General features: G+C 37.9%; 1 protein-coding gene and 1 non-coding gene across 5 annotated transcripts in view; both read right to left on the reverse strand.

The window, feature by feature from the left end:
* Positions 1-429: 429 nt before the first annotated feature.
* Positions 430-22,210, reverse strand: part of PCMTD1 (protein-L-isoaspartate (D-aspartate) O-methyltransferase domain containing 1) — a 108,598-nt gene continuing 86,817 nt past the window's right edge. For 3 of the 4 annotated variants that reach the window (XM_075549656.1, XM_075549654.1, XM_075549655.1), the window contains 3 exons: positions 17,349-17,520; positions 15,502-15,625; positions 430-2,926 (listed from right to left, as the gene is read on the reverse strand). In XM_075549656.1, the coding sequence (XP_075405771.1) occupies positions 2,553-2,926; positions 15,502-15,625; positions 17,349-17,520 (670 nt within the window). In that variant the 3' untranslated portion in view covers positions 430-2,552. The remainder of the gene's footprint in view (positions 2,927-15,501; positions 15,626-17,348; positions 17,521-22,210) is intronic. The other variant, XM_075549658.1, reaches the window with a different exon arrangement.
* LOC142449681 (small Cajal body-specific RNA 24) lies at positions 7,060-7,186 on the reverse strand. Its single transcript, XR_012784804.1, has one exon.

Here is a 22,210-nt window from a genome sequence, read left to right on the forward strand (position 1 = left end):
TTTTTCATTAATACTAAGACCAAGTACCTCAACCAATAAGCAAGATTTATAGAAATTACCTTCTTGCTAGCAGCTATGGTGATGCGGGCAGCTCCTTGGGACTCAATTGTTACTGTATGCTATTTCAGGCTATATGATTTAAGCAACCTCTTTAGACCTATTTCTGATCTGCAAAATAAAGATCTAGAGGTTTTCAATTGTTTTACTTGACTGTAAAATTTCAAAAATTTCCTATCGTTTTCGTTTAATTTTACTGCACTTTTATCGGCTATTTCTCTATCCACAAAGCATAATTCCCCCCTTTGCTTTAAGTAAACATGGAATCACTAAAAATTAAACAAAAGTCCAAAATAATTTTAGTGTTTCTACTATATCGCCGGCGCACCAATAGGTAAAAAGCCTTTCATGTGAATTTTCATTTTTACTTCTTTATTTAAAATCAATAGTCATAACTGTAAAAAGAACACATTTAAAAACACACGATACATTTCAGTGATCAAAAAATACAATCATCATTCATATCTACTGTACATTTCAATTTGCCAAAGTCAAGAAAATGAAAGATGACATGGAATATCAACCTTCAAACATACTCTTAACTGCTAAAGAGTGGAGTCATCACTGAAGAATGTACTGTTTTGTATTTCTAGACACCTGTTCCAATACAAAAGGTGGGGAGTAGGAGTGGGCAGGTTAAGTTTCCTCATGTTTCTAAATAAATATATGTGGGTAACAGGAATTACAAACTAAACTTCAAAAGCATTTAAATTAAAACAACATTTAAATAGATGGTCATTGTTAAAAACAACTGAAACAATGACTTTATCTTTTCTCAGTAGAAATTACACCGAGCATCTCTCCATAGTAATGGCTTATTAAATCATCCAAGACATGTGTGGTGACCCCTACATGGCAGCATGATGCAGCTTTGCCATGAATTTATTTTCCAATTCCTAAAATATCCTCATTTACCTACAATACTTGATGCTTAGAATATTTCAAACATATTTTTCTTCATACTTGTTTTTGATGTGTGGAATTACTAGAGTTGAGAGCTTTAAAATAACCCATTTATGACCAGTATTTGAATATTGCAGAGAGAATACTCCTTTCATGGTACATAAGGCCTCCTTAAGCTAATTTTATCAACTATTGTAACAGTGGTGCTGGTGGTCATAAGTGACACTTTATATTTTTTCCTCTTAAAATATGTAACTGATGTAACTAAGTAGTAAATAAGTTACAGTGTTCATTTTATTTTTCTACAAGGAATGACTGTTTTCAGGCTTTCCCTTGAAAAGCAAAAGTGAAAGCAGACTAATTATAGCATTAATTAACAGTTTAACTTCTGCTAAACTAAAATCAAATTTCAAATGATAAAGAGTAGACGTATGTGTTATTAAGCAAAAAATGAAAACCAGTGTAATTTTACCAAAAGAAACTTAGGAAAGAAAACATGGGAAGAAGTTAAACAAGCAGAAAGTAGGTCCCAAAGATTACATTATGACTCTGAATTGATATTCAAACAAAAACAATGTCTACATAAAATTATTATGAATATTTCTTATACTATGAAAAGATGAATTTCTGAAGTGATGGCAATCACTCAACTACCATGTCAAAAATAAAAACTCCGATGAAACGGAAGTTTCATTTGCTAACGTCGATGTGCTGAGTGGCTCTGCTGGGCCCTGCTACTGATCGGTGTCCACAACAGCAGGAGCTACTTGTGCTTCCCACTCTCAGCAGGTGCGAGAAAGAGGAACATTTGAAAAAATCCTAAATATCCCATCTTTTCAAACTCCAGAGTAAGATAATTTCGTTATTTAAAAACACTGAAAATTTAAAGGTTCATAGAAAGTGAGAGTTTTACGAAGTATATACCTTTAACTTTAACATTCACTTTGATGTGCTCTTAGAATCTCTATGAGAGAAGCAGTTATTTCCCCATATCTTTTGGCAACAGGTTTAAAAGCAAAAGTAGCAGGGCTCTTGAATTCCATGAAGTTTGCCCCCCTTTTTTAAAGCTAAATTATTCAGTATCTGTATTGTTATTGCACTCATATATTGCCCGGAATATATCTATTCGCAACACAGCAATAGTGATTGCAACAAAATTCATGTAAATAGGTCTACAAAGTGTTTGATTTCCTTATTACATAAGAAAGTTTTTCTAGAGGAAATGCAAACAACTATAACTTAGATTATATATGTTTATCAATTAACCTTATATAAAATTAAATTTAACCATCAGCACTACAAATCCGTAGGGAATCAGAAAAATATTTACATTACAGTCTTGACTATTGCAGTCCATTTTGAAATCACTCAGTTAAAACAGCATTTTCCCAAGATTTAAAGAAAAATAGATTTTATAAAAGGGTTCTTTTTAATCACTTAATACATCATTTTTGTTACTGTGACAAAAACAAGTTATACTTCTTTCCACTGTAATTTGCTCTGATGAAAGAAATGTTCTCTTTTTAATTCCTAACAAATGCTACATTTTCAAGAGTAGAGAACTATGAGTAGGCATTCCTCCTTGGTTTAAGTTATTTGTCTCTAAAATATGTCAAGTACGCTTTTAAAGATTCAGGAAGAGGCAACTTCATGATTCTTTCTCTCAGCAGGTTTTGAGGAGGCTCTTCTGGCTTCATGGCCTCACTGTGACCTTTCTCCTCCTCCTCTTTGCTGTCTTCTTCCATTTTTTCATCTTCCTCCCTATTTGGAAGCCGAGGAAAGAACTGATTACCCACAAACACATAAGAGTTGGAGTTAACAATCTGTTTAACTCTCTTTCTTTTCCTTTTTGGGGGAGCTCTGGGCGGAAGCCCCTTGGCCTTTATCTCGTCATTGATGACATTTCTAAGAGTACGGCGGATGTAAATGCGAGCCAGATCCTGTAGGTTCCTGACAGCACACGGAGCTAAATGGAGGGAAAAAAATAATAATTATATTTGCTCACTTCTTCAAAAGATAAAATGTTAACTTCCCCGAGAATGTAAGAAACTATAAACAGTACTGTTAATATTGAATTTTACTTGAACTCAAGTGATAATAGAAAACAGAAGTCTCAAAAACAAAAGGAATAAAGAATGAAAAGAGGGGTGGCAGGAAGGAAGAGGAGCTGATACCAGGGCTCAAGTAGAAAGAAATGTTTAGAAAATGATGATGACAACATATGTACAAATATGCTTGATATAATTGATATATGAATTGTTGTAAGAGCTTTAAGAGACCCAAATAAAATGATCTTTTAAAAAAAAAAACCAAAATACTCTAAGTCGCTAAGAAATCCGCTCAGCCTGTGAATTTGGAAAATAGCTTGCTGCAAATTACTGCCCTTCCACAGATGTGTAGGCACCCTTGTTTTCCTAAGCACAATCAGGACAAAATAACCAAATTTCTATCCCTTGTGTCTTAAATGAGTAAGTAAGCTGCTCGTCCCCAGTGGTCAGTCAGAAACAAATTGCTCATGAGCCAAAATTTTCAGTGAAGCGTCCCTCAAGTTCCTAAACTCTAGCCTAGCCTCAGAGCGTCTCCTGGAGAAGAGCCAGATTCTGTGTAAAACTTGCTTTACCACCTGATGGTATCGCCGCGCATCCCTCTTCCCTACACTTCATGATTGTGAGCCACCCCCACCTCCACCCCAAAGGAAGGAGAGGACACACACACACACACACACACACACATACACGTGGAAGAAAAGACTATTTTAATGTGAACACAGTTGAATATGTATTCATGTTCCACATAAAGCATACTGTGATCAGAAACGGCTTTGAGTAGTTATGTATCAATAAAGGGCTAAAGGAATAATTATCAAACGTTTCAAATAGAAGGTCATAGTTATAAAATGAAAACTAAAGCGCCTCGTGTGTAGCTAAATCTCAAAAGAGTATGTGGGTGAGGGTGCGCTTGGGGACTGGAGAGACTGGGAGTAACAAGTGACAGACTACATATCTAGGGTAATATTTGCCAACATGGCACTGGATAATACACTTATGGTTATTATTTGTTTGAAAACAGAGCACCACTAGATCTCCTTAACAAGGAATGCATATAATATATAGCACTAGGTATGCATGAAAGTTCTCTGGCTGGATAAATCAAAATTTAGAATTACGGTGCAGATGAACTAAAGCACAGGATAGGGGAGGTTTTACACTACATATCCTTATATATACGCAATAATTTTTTTTAAACGCACGAATGAATGCACTCTCTAAAATTTTTTTTTTTAGCAATTTATTGGGGCTGATACAATTCTTTTCACAGTTCATACATATACATACATCAATTGTATAAAGCACATCTGTACAGTCTTTGCCCTAATCATTTTTTTCTCTTTTCTTCTTTTACATTTTATTAGGGACTCAAACAACTCTTACCACAATCCATACATATACATACATCAATTATATAAAGCACATCCATACATTCCCTGCCCCAATCATTCTCAAGGCATTTGCTCTCCACGTAAGCCCCTTGCATCAGGTCCTCTTTTCCCCCCCCCCCTCCCTCCCCATTCCCCCCTCCCTCATATGCCCTTGGTAATTTATACATCGTTATTTTGTCATATCTTGCCCTATCCGGAGTCTCCCTTCCCCCCTTCTCTGCTGTCCCTCTCCCAGGGAAGAGGTCACATGTGGATCCTTGTAATCAGTTCCCCCTTTCCAACCCACTCACCCTCCACTCTCCCAGCATCGTCCCTCACACCCTTGGTCCTGAAGGTATCATCCACCCTGGATTCCCTGTACCTCCAACCCTCATATGTACCAGTGTACAGCCTCTGTCCTATCCAGCCCTGCAAGGTAGAATTCAGATCATGGTAGTTGGGGGGAGGAAGCATCCAGGATCTGGGGGAAAGCTGTGTTCTTCATCGATACTACCTCACACCCTAATTAACCCATCTCCTCTCCTAAACCCCTCTATGAGGGGATCTCCATTGGCCGACACTTGGGCCTTGGGTCTCCTTAAGAGACATTTGAAAGGCTGTCTCAATGTGATTTCTACAGTGAATGTGCATGCTCTGGAGCAGGCAGATCTGGTCCACAGGTAAGGGGCTATCAGAAGACAGTGTGATTTGATTTCATTTTTTAAATTTTATATATTTATGACATTGTGTGATTTTAAAAAAATCTGTGGAGTATCATTTATTGTAGAATCTTTAAAAATTTACTTGGCATCTTCATGATAGTAACAGTAATTACCATTTGTTAACAACTTGCTGTGAACCGTTATTGCTACTTTTAACAATAGAGCAGATATTTTCATCTGTTTTACATAGGTATGTCACTTCAATTTTTTTATTTTGTTTTTGTTTTGTTTTAATATTTTAATAAAATGTGCTTGACACAATGGAGGGATGGATGGATGAATTGTCGTAAGTTGTACAAGTCTCCAATAAAATTTTAATAAAATATTATTATAAAGACATACCATGATTTTACCAACTCAAAGAAGAAACACCATGAGTTTCTTTAAATTACTGATATTTACTTAATATACTAGCAAGTACATCTTACATACATCATATTTCATTCTTATTTCATGAAGGTACATAAATACAAAAACCCTATTACAGAAAAACTTTTCTTTGTAGCCTCTTCCAGTTTTAAACTCTAAGTCACTGCCATCAGATCAATTCTGACTTATAGTGACCCTATAGGGCAGGGCAGAACTGTCCCTGTGGGTTTCCGAGGCTGTTACTCTTTACGGGAGTACAAAGCCTCATCTTTCTCCCATATAGCAGCTGGTGGTTTCAAACTGCTGTTCTTGAGTTATCAGTCCATTGTATAACCACTACACCACTTAGAAATAAAACAATTATCAAGGACATGCTCAATATTAAACAAACACAAAACCCTTCTGAGGGAAACAGTATGAAATATTTTAGTTTTATATTTTTGTGGCTTAGGTTAAAGTTTACAGAGCAAATTCGTTTTTCATCTAACGATTTATACACTTTTTGTTTCATGACACCTGCCACAATTCCTGCAACAGGACTCTTCCCACTTCCTTCCTGGGGTCCCCGTTTGTCTTTCTTTCCTACCATTTTTGACTTCTGAGCTTTATTAGGCAAATGCCGTTCTTAAGCTCCTGTACGACTGACTGTTCTGAGGATTATATTCTTCACAGGCATCGCTGTTAACTTCACAGGTCCATCTACTGTGTGACTGAGGGGCCCGGAGGCATAGCTGTTCTGAGTTGGGCTGCCAACCACAAGGTCAGCAGTTTGAGACTTCCAGTGGCTCTGCGGGACAGTCTGGGCTTTCTACTCTTTTAAAAAGTTAGTCTTGGAAACTCAGGGGCAGTTCTACTCTGTCCTACAGGGCCACTATTGAGTTGGAATTGACTCCATGGCAGTGAATGATTGTGTCAGTGAAAAGTGGTGGGGGCTTCAACTCCAGGTTAGCATGTCTCTAAGGACCCAAATCGTAGTGGTGTCACCAGTCTCTATCGGACCAGCAAGCCTGGTCTTTTTTATGATTTTGAATTTTGTTCCATTTTCTTCCATTCCATCCATCACCTACTACTGTGATCTCAAGATACAGCAGTTGGTTATGGTAATGGAATACCTCATTCATTTTTTTATTCTTTTTTGCTTTGGGCAGGAAGAGAGATCATTTATTGCACCCGATATGGCTGCTAACAAGCTTGGAAGATCCCAATCACTAGGATGCAGGTCATTGTGGATTGTGTTTTGTCAACTGACCTAGGTCCACCAAGAGTATGGTTCTGAAATCCCTAAGCCCAGTGACGCATTTACTCAAGGCGTTTGGTTCTATGAAATTTCATAACCTTGCCTCTGTCTACTCTACTTTATGCTCAGTTGCATTTTCAGCAAGTGCAAATTTCCTCTACCAAGTCCATGGGACTATTTCCATTCCCCTTGCCCTATCTGTTCAGCCTACATGTCTACCTATATTGTCCATGGTTTGTCATCACTGTTACTAAAGGATTGTGTATGTAGTTGTATTTACCTTTGTTGGCTTTAGCATTTGTGTCCCTCCCAGTGTCTTCCTTTGCCTTAGTTATCATAGTTTCTTTTTTTTCAAGTGTCAGTAGTGGAACGATCCACCCTTTTGACTTGCACAGGGTGAGCACAAAGCTACTCTATTTCTCTCGGACATTTATAACGAGTTATCTTCTGGAGAAGAGACTCAATAGGAATAAATGTCCACCAGAGTTTCTTTTTCTATCTCTCCAGTTTTGGTGCTTTTTAAAATAATGTTTTAATAAAACATTTAAAATCCTTTCTCCTGTAGTTGTTTGCAAATGGCCATTAAATTGGGTGCTCCAAGAAGGAAGCGCTAAGGCTGCTTCATGTTCGGAATACCCAGAGGCCGAGCATACACCAGGTATGCAGACTGACATCATAAACACATAAAACTGGTTTAAAAACAGAACCAATTTTGATCCTGATTTTAAAAATTATGATAAAACAGGGTATCAGAAACAATGAAAAGCTACAGAGTAACATGGTATGATTACTTTTAATGGGGTTGCTGAATCGTTCATATTTAAGTTAGGATCTGATAGACATAAAGTTAACAGCCATTTACCTATCTTAGAGCTTTTGTAGGTGCCAGTGAGTCAGTTCAGATTCAGAGTGACCCTATATGTACAGAAGGATGAAATACTGCTCAGTCTTGTGCCAACTTCACAATTGTTCTTACATTTGAGCCCACTGTTGCAGTCACTGTGTCAAACCATCTTGTCAAAGGCCTTCCTTTTTGCTGCCTCTCTACTTTACCAAGCACGATGGATGTCCTTCTCCAGGGACTGGTCTATTCTGGTAATGTGTCAAAATTATGTAAGACAAATCTTACCATCCTTGCGTCTAAGGAACATTCACCCTGTACTTCTAGCAATATAATTTGTTTTGTTCTATTGACAGTCCATAGTACTTTAAATATTCTTCTCCAGTACCACAGTTAAAAATTCAGTTCTTCTTAGGTCTTCCTTATTCAATGTCCAAACTTCACATGCATATGAGGTAATTGAAAACGCCATAGTTTGGGTCAAGCACACCTTAGCCCTCAAAATAGCATCCCTGCTTTTCAGCTGATTTACCCAGTGCAATGCATTGTTTGAGCTCTTGACTGTTGCTTCCACGAGCACTGATTGTGGCCCCAAGCAAAACGGACCTTGACAACTGCAATCTTTTCCCCATTTATCACAATGTTCCTTGTGTTACTGGGTTGTCTAGAGAAATAAAACTAGTTCATATATGTGTAAGAAAGAACTTTATATCAACAAATAAAACTAGTGCGTATGTGTGTAAGAAAGAACTTTATATCGATAAGTAATTCTGTATCAAGAAGGTATCCTTGCCCAGTCCAACTCAAATCCACGGGTTTGATACGTGCTGGAGCTTTCCTCACTTACGCGGCTCCAGGCCAATGAAGCAGAAAGGTAAAGCAGGACACAAGGAGATCATAGGCCGGTGGGTGCAGTCACACAGATCCAAGGTTGATGTACATATGGCAAGGTGCTACAATTGGCAGGGTCGGGGGTCCACATGGGGCACCCCTGGAAGCAGGCACATTATTACAGCAAGCAGGGAGGGCAAAGCAGCACAAAGAGAGTTCTCACTTTCTTATAAAGAGATCACACTCTCAAGGAGGCGTCATCAGGCTGTGACCTGCTACAAGTCCACCAGGTGCAGTAGGTCCAGCCCTCAGTATTTATAGTATTTATAGTGGCTGCATCAGCAAAGCTCCATGTGGCTTGTCAACAGCAATGCCTCACACGGAGACAAGCAGAGACTGTATCTGGCCTCCAGTGAGCTATTTATAACCTTCGCGCCCCCATATGAGGTCATCAAGCTGAAACCTGATTGACAGGCTAGACTCCACCCCTTCACAAGTTGACAGATTATGTAACCGCCGCAGATACAAATACAGATACCTTAAACTTTAACCTCGAGAGTGGGCTGCAGCCAGTAATTTTTTAATTAAAATTTTTAATTTTTTAATTTCCAGAGGGGCAGTAATTTTTTTCCCTGAAAAGGCAATGGTAGTCCTAGTAATTTGGGGAGCCTATGTCTTAGAACTACGTCTTAGATGTTTGGGTACAGGAAGGAAGTTAATAAAGGGGGCCGAGGGGGGGAGAACATTTTCTTGGCTATTTGGATATTTACAACACCATTCAAAGGCCATATTGGTTACACATTTAAAAAATTCACCCCTAATTTGATGGTTGGACCGGCTTATATTTGATGTGATGTTAGCTGATGATTTTGTGGGACTTATATATTCCCCAACCTGGGTCTAAATGGTCACTGAGCTTACCTGGTTCAAGGAGCCCAAAAAAGGGCTAATGTAGTTATTTGAAGCAGAGTGGCAGAGGATCTTGTCATGCATGGGCTCAGGTTATGACAGTGAATGTGGATTTTATTTTCTGAGCAGGTAATCAAAAGTTTTAAGAAGGCAGGGGTTACAATTACCATGCAATAATGCCTTTGTAGAGTTGTACTAAGGAACATCAATTGGGATACTCTGTAGTATACATGAAATAGAACTATAGTGCAATGAAGGGTGGTAATACAGAGCCCGAATAAAGGTGAACTATATTTTGAAGATATGATGGGTCCCATCAGCTAGCTGTTCCACAGGAGAAAAATTCTGCTCCTGTAAAGATTTATAGCCTGGGAAACCCCAAAGGGCCATTCTACCCTGTCATAAAGGATCAAATTGAATTGAAATTGATGTGATGGCAGTGAGGTGATTTTAACTGCTTATAAGTAAACAACAGTTCACTTAAACAGTGCTAAAACAATATACTGATGTAGAGGAAGCTTAAAGAACTTCTTCAGGGTCACAGAGATTAGAAGTGACCAGGATGGCATTTCAACCTGACATCTGACTGGTTTTTTAAGTATGAATCTGGAATGAGAGGCATCACGAGAGAATCTAAAATTAATGACATGGGAGATACATTTCTGAGAGTCATCTGTCCATAAGTGATGTGAGATAAGCTGGATGAGAAAGAGAACAAAGAGAAATGAAGAGGCTCATGCTTGAGTGAGCTCTAACAGAGGGAGGGCAAAGAATGAACAAGTTATAGACTCTAGAGTGTCTTTTCATTTGGTTATTGCTTTAGACTCTCGCTCACATTACTGGTCTTTTTATTCATCAGTGGCCTTACATCCTTTCCCTGTCACCAGTCTGCTACTCCAGGAGCACTGCGAGAAGAGTAAAGCCCTTTGAAACAAAACAGTAAGATGCATCCCTGAGTTGTATGAAGTATCTACTAGGCCTAGAGTGGATAAAGTGTTCAAAAGTTTATTTCAGTAGCTTTCAATTCTCAGGCCAAGAAAAGCATCCCAACGTGTTTCTCAATGATTTAAAAAAAGGATCACTATTTTAAAAAAGCACTATTCAAATATTCCTCAATTAAAATTTTAAAAATTCTTTTTATATAGCTCAGGCTGTTGGTTTCACAATTAATGAAGCCTTTTCGGTGTCTTCTAAAGTGCTTAATTTAAACTTTAAGTAATGCACCCTTACTTTTTAAATGTATTATATAGCACAAGAACATAACTTCTGAGTGAAATAAAACTGGTGATAAATTTAAGAGACAAAACTGTATTTTTAGTAAGCTGTTTGATATGTTATTTTATAACTACACAATAAAATAGGCAAAGGATTTTCAAACGTATTATTTTGGGGGTTGTTTTTGGTAAGAACATTTTCATATTTAACTCCCTATAATTAATGATGTTCCAGAACACTAAGTCATTTAAACTTACTTGAACTGTTTACATTCTCCATATAGCATGTTAAATTTTAAATACTAATTTTTAAAAATGTTTTACTGTATGAAAACATTCTCAAATAAAGCTTTTATTGTTTAGAAACTCAACTGGTCTTATTTCTTAGTAATTTTTTATTTTTATTATAGAACTTCAGGGCATATGCTAAAGGAGGGTATAATGAACACTCGAGACTTATCACCCAGCTTCTCTAATTATCAACTTGTAGTTAACTCGTATTAACTCGTAGTTAATCTTGTTTTATCAAATCTCCCATCAATCTCCATCCCTAAAGTTTGAAGAAAAAATGCTAGATAACCTATTATTTTTTCTGTATTTATTTCAGAGCTATGATGGTTTTTTTTTATGATGGCTCTTTTTAAAGCACTATTTCTTTTAAATTTACCTATACCACATTAAATTTATTCAAATTATTAAACAGTTGTAATTGTCACTCTTCCAATAAATGACAATTTTAATAACTGCCTCCATGTATTTATATTGACATCCTTAAAGTGAGAATAAAAATTTCTCATTTAGAGCAATCCATATCATTCCTAAATTACCTTCTTAGAAAACAAAATTTACAATCAAGACTCTCCTATAGGACAGTAAGCTAGGAACACTATTGATAAAAAATAGGCATGACTACTAGAATTCTAAAGATATGAAAAGTGTCCATTATGAAGTAGAAACCCTTATACAGCTGCTGAACATAAATCTACTTCTCGATGATGCACATGCCATTGGCAAAGTCAAATTCTCTCATGGAAATTTTTCAATCTTTTTCTTACTGTCTATTGAGTTATGATATCATTTAAGCAGCATTTTTCATAAGTGAACAGTGAACTTCTAATGGGAGAGGTAAAGTAATTTTACTTTGTTCTATTTGTTGCGATTAGCAAGGAGATTAGTTACCCAATAATTATTAACTTATTAGGTATCCAACAATTAAAAGACTAAGCTAATAAACAGCAGACAGTACCTGTTGAAATAACTGTTAAGGCATTTGCAAGCTATGACATTTGCTTCATCCTGTTGCTATACAGAAGGTCCTTGTGGCGTCAGATGACACAGGGCATGTATCTTTTTAAAGCTGGACTAGAAAGAAGTTTACACTTAACATTTCAGTGCAGTAGTTTCATATTTCTAATAGGAGTCTTGCTTTTTTTCACTCCTTTAAAACTTGTCTTATTTTCGTTTTAAAATCCTTTTTGTTTGTAAGCTGCAAAAGTATATGCAGTACAGTAAAACAGTACTTATTAGATGATTTCACATCAACTTGACTTTTTCTGAAAGTGTAGAGTCCAATCTGTCAATCAGATCACAGCCTCATGATGTCTCCTTAGGGGTGTGGCCTGCTTATGAGAAGAAACTGGGAACCTCCCACTCCCACTCTCTCTGTGACTTCACCTTCCTGCTTTCTGGGACTCTGCCACTGAACTTGAGAACTGTCCGTACCTTCTCATGTTTCCACCAACTTTGGATCCGCACCACTATGTGCCCACTGGCCTGTGACCTTCCTGCTTCCCGGGTCGCCATTCGACATCAGCAGACTGCAGCTGTCTAAGTCTGAAGAGGGACTTAGGGGCTTGAGTTGAACTGGGATGCCTTCTTGATATAATTACATCTTGATATAAAGCTCTTTCTTATAAATAGATATGTGACAGTGGATCTGTTTCTCTAGACATCCAGCCTAATACAGTACTGTTATAAAATCATAGAAATTTTTAATAAACATATCAAAATGTGATACTACTGTTTGACAAGTTCTCTATCTATGGCTACATACTTCTGAAGGTGGTTTTTCCATTTCTCTGCCCCTTCCCTGAAGAACTCTGTGCTCTTCTGCCTACATCACATTAAAATAGCCTTGTTGGGATCCTCAAGGGTTCAAATTGCGTTACTTTTCGCTGTTTGGGGAAGAAATAGAATTATGCGGGAGCAAAATCAGGGTTGTAGGGTGAGTGTGCTACAGTTTCCCAATGAGATTCTCATAGGTCAGCCTGTGCTACCATTGAACAATGAACAGGCACACTGCCAGAAGGAAAACTTACTCCGCACAACTTTTCCAGCCAATGTAGTTTTCTGGTTTTATTGTTTAAACACTTCATAATAAGATGCTATGTTGTGTCCTTCGGGGGAAAAAATCTATCAAGATTTCCCTAAGGGAAACTGAAAAAAAGAAAACCTGTCACTAAAACTTTGAGCTTACCTCTTGGCTTTGAATGAATGTGGTTCCACGGGTGCATTCAGAATTTCAGCAGTGTTTTGATGAGGCCATTTTTTAAACAAGACTTAGACAGGTGTATTACTGACAGAATTTGTCTGTGCTCATCAGTGGTTACAGAGACACATTTTGTTCAGAATAAACCTTTGCATGTATGAACAGGAATCCTAGCAGTAATTATAAACAGCAAGCTTATTTGGGGAGGAGGGGGGAATTTATGACAATTTTTGAATTATGAAGGTGAAAAAAAACTTTTAGGAGTGCCTAATTTATTTATAAATGAGATCAAATGAATCCTTTGCCTGATTATAAATCCCTGAAAAGAAGTGTCGACAGACTGCTTTGATGAAAGCTTCTATTAGAGGTTAAAGTTCTTAACTACTTCCCTGGGCCCAGGTGACGAGCCCTTCATGGTTATCAGCACTCTTGGCCTTTCCATTCTACCTCACTCGCTCATTCACAAGGTAGTAAAAGTGGCTTACAGAGTTTATTAGTTTGTCATAAGAAACAGTTGACCTGTGCCTCTGATTTTCCCTTCTCCTCCCTTGAATTTGCCTCCGTAGAAGGACGCATGCTTGGACTCTGCTCACCTATGTACTTACAGAGGCAACTGCCATGGCGAGGGCAGAGGGATTACCAATGGTGTCTACACCTAGTGGTAGATCAGTCTAATGTAAGGATGCAGACCTGTGCCCTACTCTTCAATCTACTTTGGTAATAAATCTGGCATTTCAATACTTAGCTGTCCGACCTCTGAATACTGACTCTATTAAATATGGAAACAAAGTGTCAATCTTTATCTCACAATGTAGCTGGTGGGTTCAAACCAGTAACCTTTGAGTTAGCAGATTCTAGAATGCTTACCAGGAGACCTCCTTAAAACCCCCGATAACTATTTTTTATTAACCAATTATTATATGTGAGGTAATGTCTCAAGAACTTTGCATTGCTACTTCCTATAACCTTCAAAAAGTCATAGAGCTCAAAAGAAACACTAAAAATTAAAAACGTTTATAAAGCTAATTTCTTCTGACGGTGGAGGAAGCCATGTAAGATGCATACTAGGACAAGAGGTCCGTTATGTTTTAATTAAAAATAGAAAAAGTTCATTTTTGAAGAGTTTAATGACCCTTACAGATGTAAAATTAATCACCTCCTTTTTATTCTCACTGTATCTGTAGCTCCCAATAAATTGCTCACTCTCACTTTCTGGAAACACCTGTCTCTTTTGGTTTTGAACACATGGAGCACGCTGGTTTCCTCCCATTACTCTGGCCCCACCTCTTCACTTTCCTTTGCTAATGTGCCTAATTTCAATGGTAGTCAGCAGGTCCAACCCTAGTATCTCTTCTCTGTATTAACATTCATACTCCTTTCATAAACTCATCAAACATTTAAGATTTTAATTCTTTACATGAAAGATTCCATTATATTTTCTGTGAAGATTCTACATTTATAGCTCTTATATATAGGTTTATCCATTTGACTATCTGATATTTGCAGGCAAATCATCAACTCAAATGCAGCCAAAATATATGATTTCCTTACACCTATTTCCAAACTGGAGTCCTGGTGGCATAGTAGTTACACATTTGGCTGCTAATTGCAAGATCAGCAGTTTGAAAACACCAGCAGCTCTTTGGGAGAGAAATAGGACTTTCTACTCCCATTAAAAGTTAATCTTGCAAATTCAGTCTCAGAAATGGGACAGTTCTACCATGTCCTATAGGGTCACTATGAATACCAATGACTTGGCAGCAGTGAGTTAAAGTGAGACTTCCAAACGATTTCAATTCTAGACTTTTAAATAGCAGTAAGTGTACCATCACTCAGTCAGCCACTCAATGCAGAATGTTTTAATTCATCTTATTCCTCACTTTTACCCTCCCACACCCAGTCTACTTATAGCTGGTAGATTGAATTTGCCCACTAATACTCTACCTTCAAAGAACTCTATCCACACCCTACACTCTCTTCTTCACTATTAAAGATGAACAACAGAACACCCTCCTGGCCTTTCTGCTCTTCATTTTGTCCACGCTACACAACCCAGTTAATGAGACCTATTCCTTGGTCTTGGAAGCAACCCCCACCCACCCCCACCCCACCCCTTCTCCATTGAAAGATCTTGCATGGTCCACTCTTCTTAACAGAAAACACTACCATCCAATCTTGGCATGCCTGGCCCTTTATCATCCCAGGCATGATTAAAATGCTACCTCAGTAGAAAGACTTGTTACCACCATACCGAAACAACATACACTTTGCACAACCAGAGATTTTCACATGACGAACAGAATTGCTGTCCTGAACTTGTTATGCTTCCATGAAGGCACTAACAGTGTCTGGTATAAAGTATGGGCATTATCTCTTTGTTTAATGTTAAGAAAATCCATGAACTATAATACCGCATTTTAATTCTTCCTATTTATATAGAGTACAAACTATAAGTATATGAGTTAAAAACTATATATCATAGTGAAATCAAAAAGAATCAAGAATTACTTACGGAGTCCCACTGAATCTGGTTTACCATTGTCATTCTTACTTGGCTGCACAAGTGGAGCAAATGAAACAGCAAGAATACTTTCACTTTCCCAAGTGTCTTGTCCAGTTCGCATAATTTGCGTTAACTGTTCAGAGAAAAAAAAATAACAGAACAGTTTAGTCCCGAAAATATGATGACTTTTAGTCTAATATTCATTTAAAACAGATGCCAGAGAGGTAGACAAAAATTTGAAGGCAGTAACATTGTCTCCATGGAGATATCTACTATAAAATAACACAGATAAAATTAAGTCTATTTTCAATTCAAGATGGGAATGTCAATGCAATGAAAATGCCTAAATACGGTCAATTGGATAATGTTAGATTTGAGGTAAGACAGTGTCCAGTTATCACTCCAATCCACACCTATGGCTCTCAAAAGCCATTATCTAACAATGGGGGATTGGTGATACAGGGAAACTTTTATTAACACCTTTTCACAAATGCCGAACCATGTTTACCAGGATAATACATGTAATCAAAAAGCTAGAAGGTTTTTTCAAATAGAAGATATAGGGTAGCCCCAGGCCAACATTAATTGTGGTTGTTGTTGGGTACCATCGAGTCAGTTCTAACTCATTGCAACACTATGCACCACAGAACGAAACACTGCTAGGTTCTGGACCCTATGCTTACGGCTGTTAATTGTCATTTGAAAGGCCTTCTCTACTGTACTTAGACTTGGGTACTAGGGTAGGATTAAGATCTTATTTCAGTAGAGGGTAGGAATCCTGGTGGCACAGTGGGTACGTATTGAGCTGTGATCCACAAGCTCAGAAGTTCAAGACCACTGGCTGCTTTGGGAGAAAGATGGAGCTTTCTACTCTCCTAAAAAGCTATACTCTCCTAAACTCAGTCACAGGTAGTTCTATAGGATCACTATGAGTGGAAATTGACTCAGGGGCAGTGAGATTTTTTGGTTTTAGTAAAGTGTGTGAACCAAGTCATGCTTTTTATTTCTTGGATTCCACTTTACTAGAAGGTGTGCCTTCAGACACCATCATTTCTTGGTTAAAAGCAAACTACACCTCCATCAAAGCCACTCCTCAGTGTACAAGAGCCATCTGGGACAGAGAGAGAAATTGAAGGCTCTTTTGAAAAAGTATGTCCAAGATCTCTGTCTGAAGTGGTAGAGGTCAACAAACCAGATGCACAAGAAACGGTGGTATTGAGCCTCAGCAGGGTAATGCCCAAACTATAGGGCATTTTCTTCCATATGGCCTGAGACTACTAAACTGTGAAAGAGTGTCAAGTGGGCTAGCTTCCTCTCCCCAGAGGAAGCCGCAGAGGGACCACACAGCTGAGAGCTGAGGATCAAAGGGAGACTTGACTGCTGGCTGAGGGTGTTGCCGAGGACCAATGACTATATCCTACCATGTGGCTGAGGACCAAAGAGACTTAGTTTCTGGCTGTGGAGAGGTATTACTATTGGACCAACGCCTATATCCTTGCTGTTTACTGGTTCTGACTTGTAGCATCTGATTAACTTCTCTAATATACTCCTCCAATCATGAAATTGTCTGAGAGTTCTGTGTGGCCACTGCAATGAATTATCACACCTAGCACAGATGTAGAATGACCTGAGATAAATGGTTGGTGTCAGAATAGGTAAAGATGGACGGACTGTGAGAAATGTCTGACTATGGCCTTGTGGCAATAGGAAGCTAGAGAGGCGGTCAGATATGTCCACCTCTATGCCAGTTACTGCACCACTGTGTCGTTGGATACAACAGTTTTTAATGAAGCAAAGATATTAAAGACCAATATATTTGCTTCCTGTAACCCACGCAAAAGGAAAATGAAAGCTACCTGATCCTCTATAGGCATGACTAGAATGCCACCAACTTTCAGTAGTATTTTCATGTAGTTTTCATGGTCTTTCTGAACTCCAGCTCCACAGTATATTCTATCATATTGTTGGCTGTCAGATGCTATCTGGAGGCAATTTCCAACAACAAAGGCAGGTTCACAAAACTCAAATCTGCAAGGAAAAACCAGTGTTTTAGATAATTTAAACAATCATGTCTAGGAAAATTAATGAGTCAGTTCTTTGAAATACTAAAATTACCTAAATAAATTGTAAGAATAAAATATTATAAAACTTGACAGTTAATACTGGTCAAATATATTATTTTACTATTTTTTAAATATCAACTCCTTTTCTGCCACATTGAAGCCTTGCTTATGCTTTAAAAAAAGAATATGGCTTGGCTAAAATACCTTTTCTTAGAAAACATACCCATCACAATGATCGTATGGCCCCATCCCAGGGGGACAAACAACAGAAAAGTGGGAGAAATGAGACAGCAGCAGGTGTAAGGCATGGGGCAAACATAACTTATAAATTATCAGGGGGCATGGCTGGCGGAGAGTGGATGAAAAATGAGGAGCTGATGGCAGGGGCTCAAGTAGAAAATGTTTTGGAAAAGATGATGACAACATACGTACAAATGTGTTTGACAAAATGGACATATGTATGGACTGTGATAAGAGCTGTAAGAGTCCCCAATAAAATGACTTTTTTAAAATATGGAAATGTTCACTACCATCAATGTCTTGATCATGCTAAAATGAACTGTGCTAATATGAGCTTGCAAGGATCAAACAAATGAAAAGCAACAGCATGTTCCCATCCTTTCCAAAAAATGATGAACCAGTGTATGTAGTCGAGGCTTGTGCAATACTCCTTTGAGTGTTACGCTGTTGACAATGATAATGGGGAAGTTTTATCAAGAAAGGTCAAGTGACCTGAACTATATTCAATCACTTACAAATACTAAGCTCAAGAACATTTTCCTAATAGATTTTGGATGTGGAATTTATAGGATTGAGACTGAGATCAGAATTTTGTCTTTTTTCCATTGTTGCTTTGGCTTTTGTGATCTTTCCTAACCAACAAAAGAAATGTTTTCTAAGAAATGGTATTTTAGCCAAACCACTCTTTTTTGGTTACAGTGTTGGTCATGATGTTTAGGTTTTTTTTACAGTGTCCTATTAAGACTTCTACTTTACTAAATTCTGTCTAGACTTCTACTTTGAAAAATTCTGATAAAGCTGAAAGCAACTGCTAATATATAACAATTAAAACTAATGCAATATATTATAAAATGTGATCTTTTAAATTCATTTAATATTCTTTCACCTTTAAGTTAATATGGTCATATAACAAAATCAGGCTATCAATTGAAGATGAAATAATTCAAATGAAGTTTTGGCATGCAGTGAAAAATGACAACTGTTTGAATGACAATCATTTTGTACTTTGTAAAATATGCCCTATTCGCTCATAATTACTGAACCACAAATAGACCATGAACACTTATTTAGTGTATTTGAATTATGCCCGGTGCTCAGTTTCTCCCCATCCTGGCAGGGGTGTAAGTATGGAGTACACGGATATGCCCAGGATTCGTGACGCTACAACTTGCACTAAGGTAGCCCAAGCTACTTCCATCCAATAGACTCTGACTCACGGTGAACCTGCACGGCTCCCAACACAGTACACCCGTATAGGAGCAGAAAGCCTCATTAAAAAGATCATTTTATTGGGGGCTCTTACAGTTCTTATCACAATCCATACATCCATCGTGTCAAGCTCTTTTATACATGTGTTGCCATCATCATTTTCAAGACACTTTTTCTTTCTGCTTGAGCCCTTGATATCAGCTCATTTCCCTACCTCAAGCACCCTCCCTCCCTCATGAACCCTTGATAATTTATTTTTCCCATGACTTACACCAATCACTGTCTCCTTTTACCCACTTTTCTGTTGTCCATCCCCCTGGGAGGTTGTATGTACATCATTGTGATCATTTCCCCCTTTCACCCCCACCTTACCCTTACCCTCATGGATCACTACTCTCATTATTGGTCCTTATGGGTTTATCTGTCCTGGATCCCCTATGTTGCAAGCTCTTATCTGTATCAGTATACATACTCTGATCTAGCCAGATTTGTCAGGTAGAACTGAGGTCATGATAGTGGGGGGCTGGAGGGAAGAAACATTAAAGAATTAGTGGAAAGTTGTATGTTTCATTGATGCTATATTGCACCCTGACTGGCTCTTCTCTTCCTTGTGACCCTTCTGTAAGGGGATGTCCACTTGTCTACAGATGGGCTTTGGGTCTCCACTGCGTGCTCCCCATCATTCATGTGGTTAAGACTTTTAGTTTGGGGTCTGTAATGCCTGACACCTGATCCCATTGACACCTCACGATCCCACAGGCTCAGGTGCTTCTTCCATGCGGCCTTTGTTGCTTCTCAGCTATCTGGCAGCTTGTTTATGAAAGCCTCATTTTTCTTGTGCAGTGGCTGGTGGGTTTGAACTGCCAAGTTAGCAAATAGACTAGTGTGTACCCAACAGTGCCACCCAGGGCTTCTTGTCTATTATTTCTTTCACTAACCACCTCCTCGCTGTTCACAGTGTTCAGATCTCTTTCATGTATATGATCCCTACCTCACTGGACTACCTTCAAACTTCTGTAAATTTCTTGTGGGCTCACTATATATACCAAACTGTCTTTACAGACCCATAATACTGGGTTCTTAACCGCACACACCATGCTGTAACCACAGGAAAGCACTGACTTTTAGTTCCTAAGAGGCAAGTATAACAAGCTGTCCTGAAACACTCTAGCTGTTTGCACTGTTCCTCTAAAATACCCTTCTCCCTCTTCTTTCCTTGCTAAAGGAGTCCTGATGTGGTTATACACTGCGGTACTAAACTGAAGGCCAGAAGTTCAAATCCATGAGCCGTTCCAGGAGAAAGCCAAGTCTTTCGACTCCCATAAAGAGTTGCAGTGTCAAGAAACCCACAGGGTTTAGTCCGTGGCCTTCAATATGCAGTGCAAATATAGGTTCCAATGAAGTCTTTCCCAACTCCTATCAGGTCTCTCATTCACTCCACCGTACAACACAGATCCAGGTTAGGGATCATGTTTTATTTATCTTTTATTGCACATTCTGTCTAAACTTGGTGCAAAAGTGTTTTTGATTTTTAAGTATTACATAATAGTTTGATTATTTTTTTATCAAATTCCCAGTTAAATAACCCTCATAAGGAAAGTATTAAGGATATTTTAATAAAATCTCTCTAAAATCTTATAAAACTTCACTTTAAATAATGTAGTAGTTTTATAATGAGTCATTCTTATCTTCAGAGACTTTGAGATCAATGTGATAAGGAAATTTAAGTAATCAAGTAAGTTCTAAATTTGGAAACCTCTTTTATATCACTGGGCTGTCAAGTTGATTTTGACTCGCAGTGATCCCAAGTAACAAGAGCAGATGGAACCCCACAGTCTTTGTAAAGCCGTAATCTTTTTTTTTTTTTAAGATAGGCTGTGATCTTTTGAGGAGCCAATCATCTGGTCTTTTCCCCAAGGAGTCATTTGATGATTCAAACCACCAACCTTCCAGTTAACAACTATGTGCTTAACTGTTGCTTCACCAAAGTTCTCTCCTTCTTCAGTGGGTCTGTTAAATCAACTAAAAAAAAAGTACCTATCACTTTAAAAGCTTCTAAACAAATTACAAATGCAAGATAGTTTATAATATAACCTAGGAAAACATTATTAGAGAACCGAATTCAAACATATACTTCTCATATCCAGCAAATTGAATTAGAAGTAAGTTAGTGCCTGATTCTAAAATCAAATGTGACTCTGGGCAAGTCATCACATGCTCGTAATTAGCACTGTTCATTCACTTCAAGTACTTATTGAGCACCAGCTGTGTATTGGGAATACAATATTCATGGCGCCTACAAAGAAAGCATAAAACAACCTTACAAACTAAAATGTAATTTGTATTTGTGATAAATGTCAAAAGAAGGGAGTATAGTCTTTCAGGCTGAGAGGAAACAAACCCTTCCACAACGTTCTAGAGGCAAAGGGTCTATGTTGAACCACAAGTGCTCCACTAGACAATACAGTAGACCTTAACTACATGTGGGTAACGAATCCCTGAATTCGGGCTACTTCCAACGGAGGTTTGTTATAGTTTGAAAATTCACAAAGAACTTCAGAGGCTTAGCAACAACAGTAATAAAAATATAAAACATTTCAATTTTCCCTGCTTTATATAAAAACAAAGTTGTTTCAACAGCCACATAAATTTAAAATAGTAATACACTGTTCCACTATAAGTAAATAGAAGTTTTAATAATGTTTTTTAAAAGTTCACAATCTTTCCTTACATCCTCCTTGGGTTTCTTGCTACCTTTCAAAAGGATTTCCTCTAAATTCTAATTGCATCTCTATCTCCTATAACAATTCTCAAAATACATTTGCTAATAAGTCAAAATGCTTTGCCTGACTTACCAACTTTCAAGATCAATTCAAATTTGACAAATTGAATATGCTAATCACAAACTTTCAGAGCTAAGGGAAAAACTAAATTTCCTAGAAAATCTCAGTGCCACGGCGTCACCCTGACTCACAGCAAGCCTACAGGGCAGGCAGAACTACCCCTGTGTGCGTCCAAAACCAGACCTCTGTGCGGAGCAGATAGCCTCAACTTCCTCCCTCACCAGGGCTGACGGTTTTGAACTACTGATCTTGCAGTTAGCAGCTGAATATGTAACCATTATGACAACAGGGCACTGAAATAGTTATATAAAAAGCACATGCCTCTTACAATTTATGTATTAATATGATGGTTAATGTTCGACT

The sequence above is a fragment of the Tenrec ecaudatus genome, chromosome 5 (assembly GCF_050624435.1).
Source record: "Tenrec ecaudatus isolate mTenEca1 chromosome 5, mTenEca1.hap1, whole genome shotgun sequence".
NCBI classification, from domain to species: domain Eukaryota; kingdom Metazoa; phylum Chordata; class Mammalia; order Afrosoricida; family Tenrecidae; genus Tenrec; species Tenrec ecaudatus.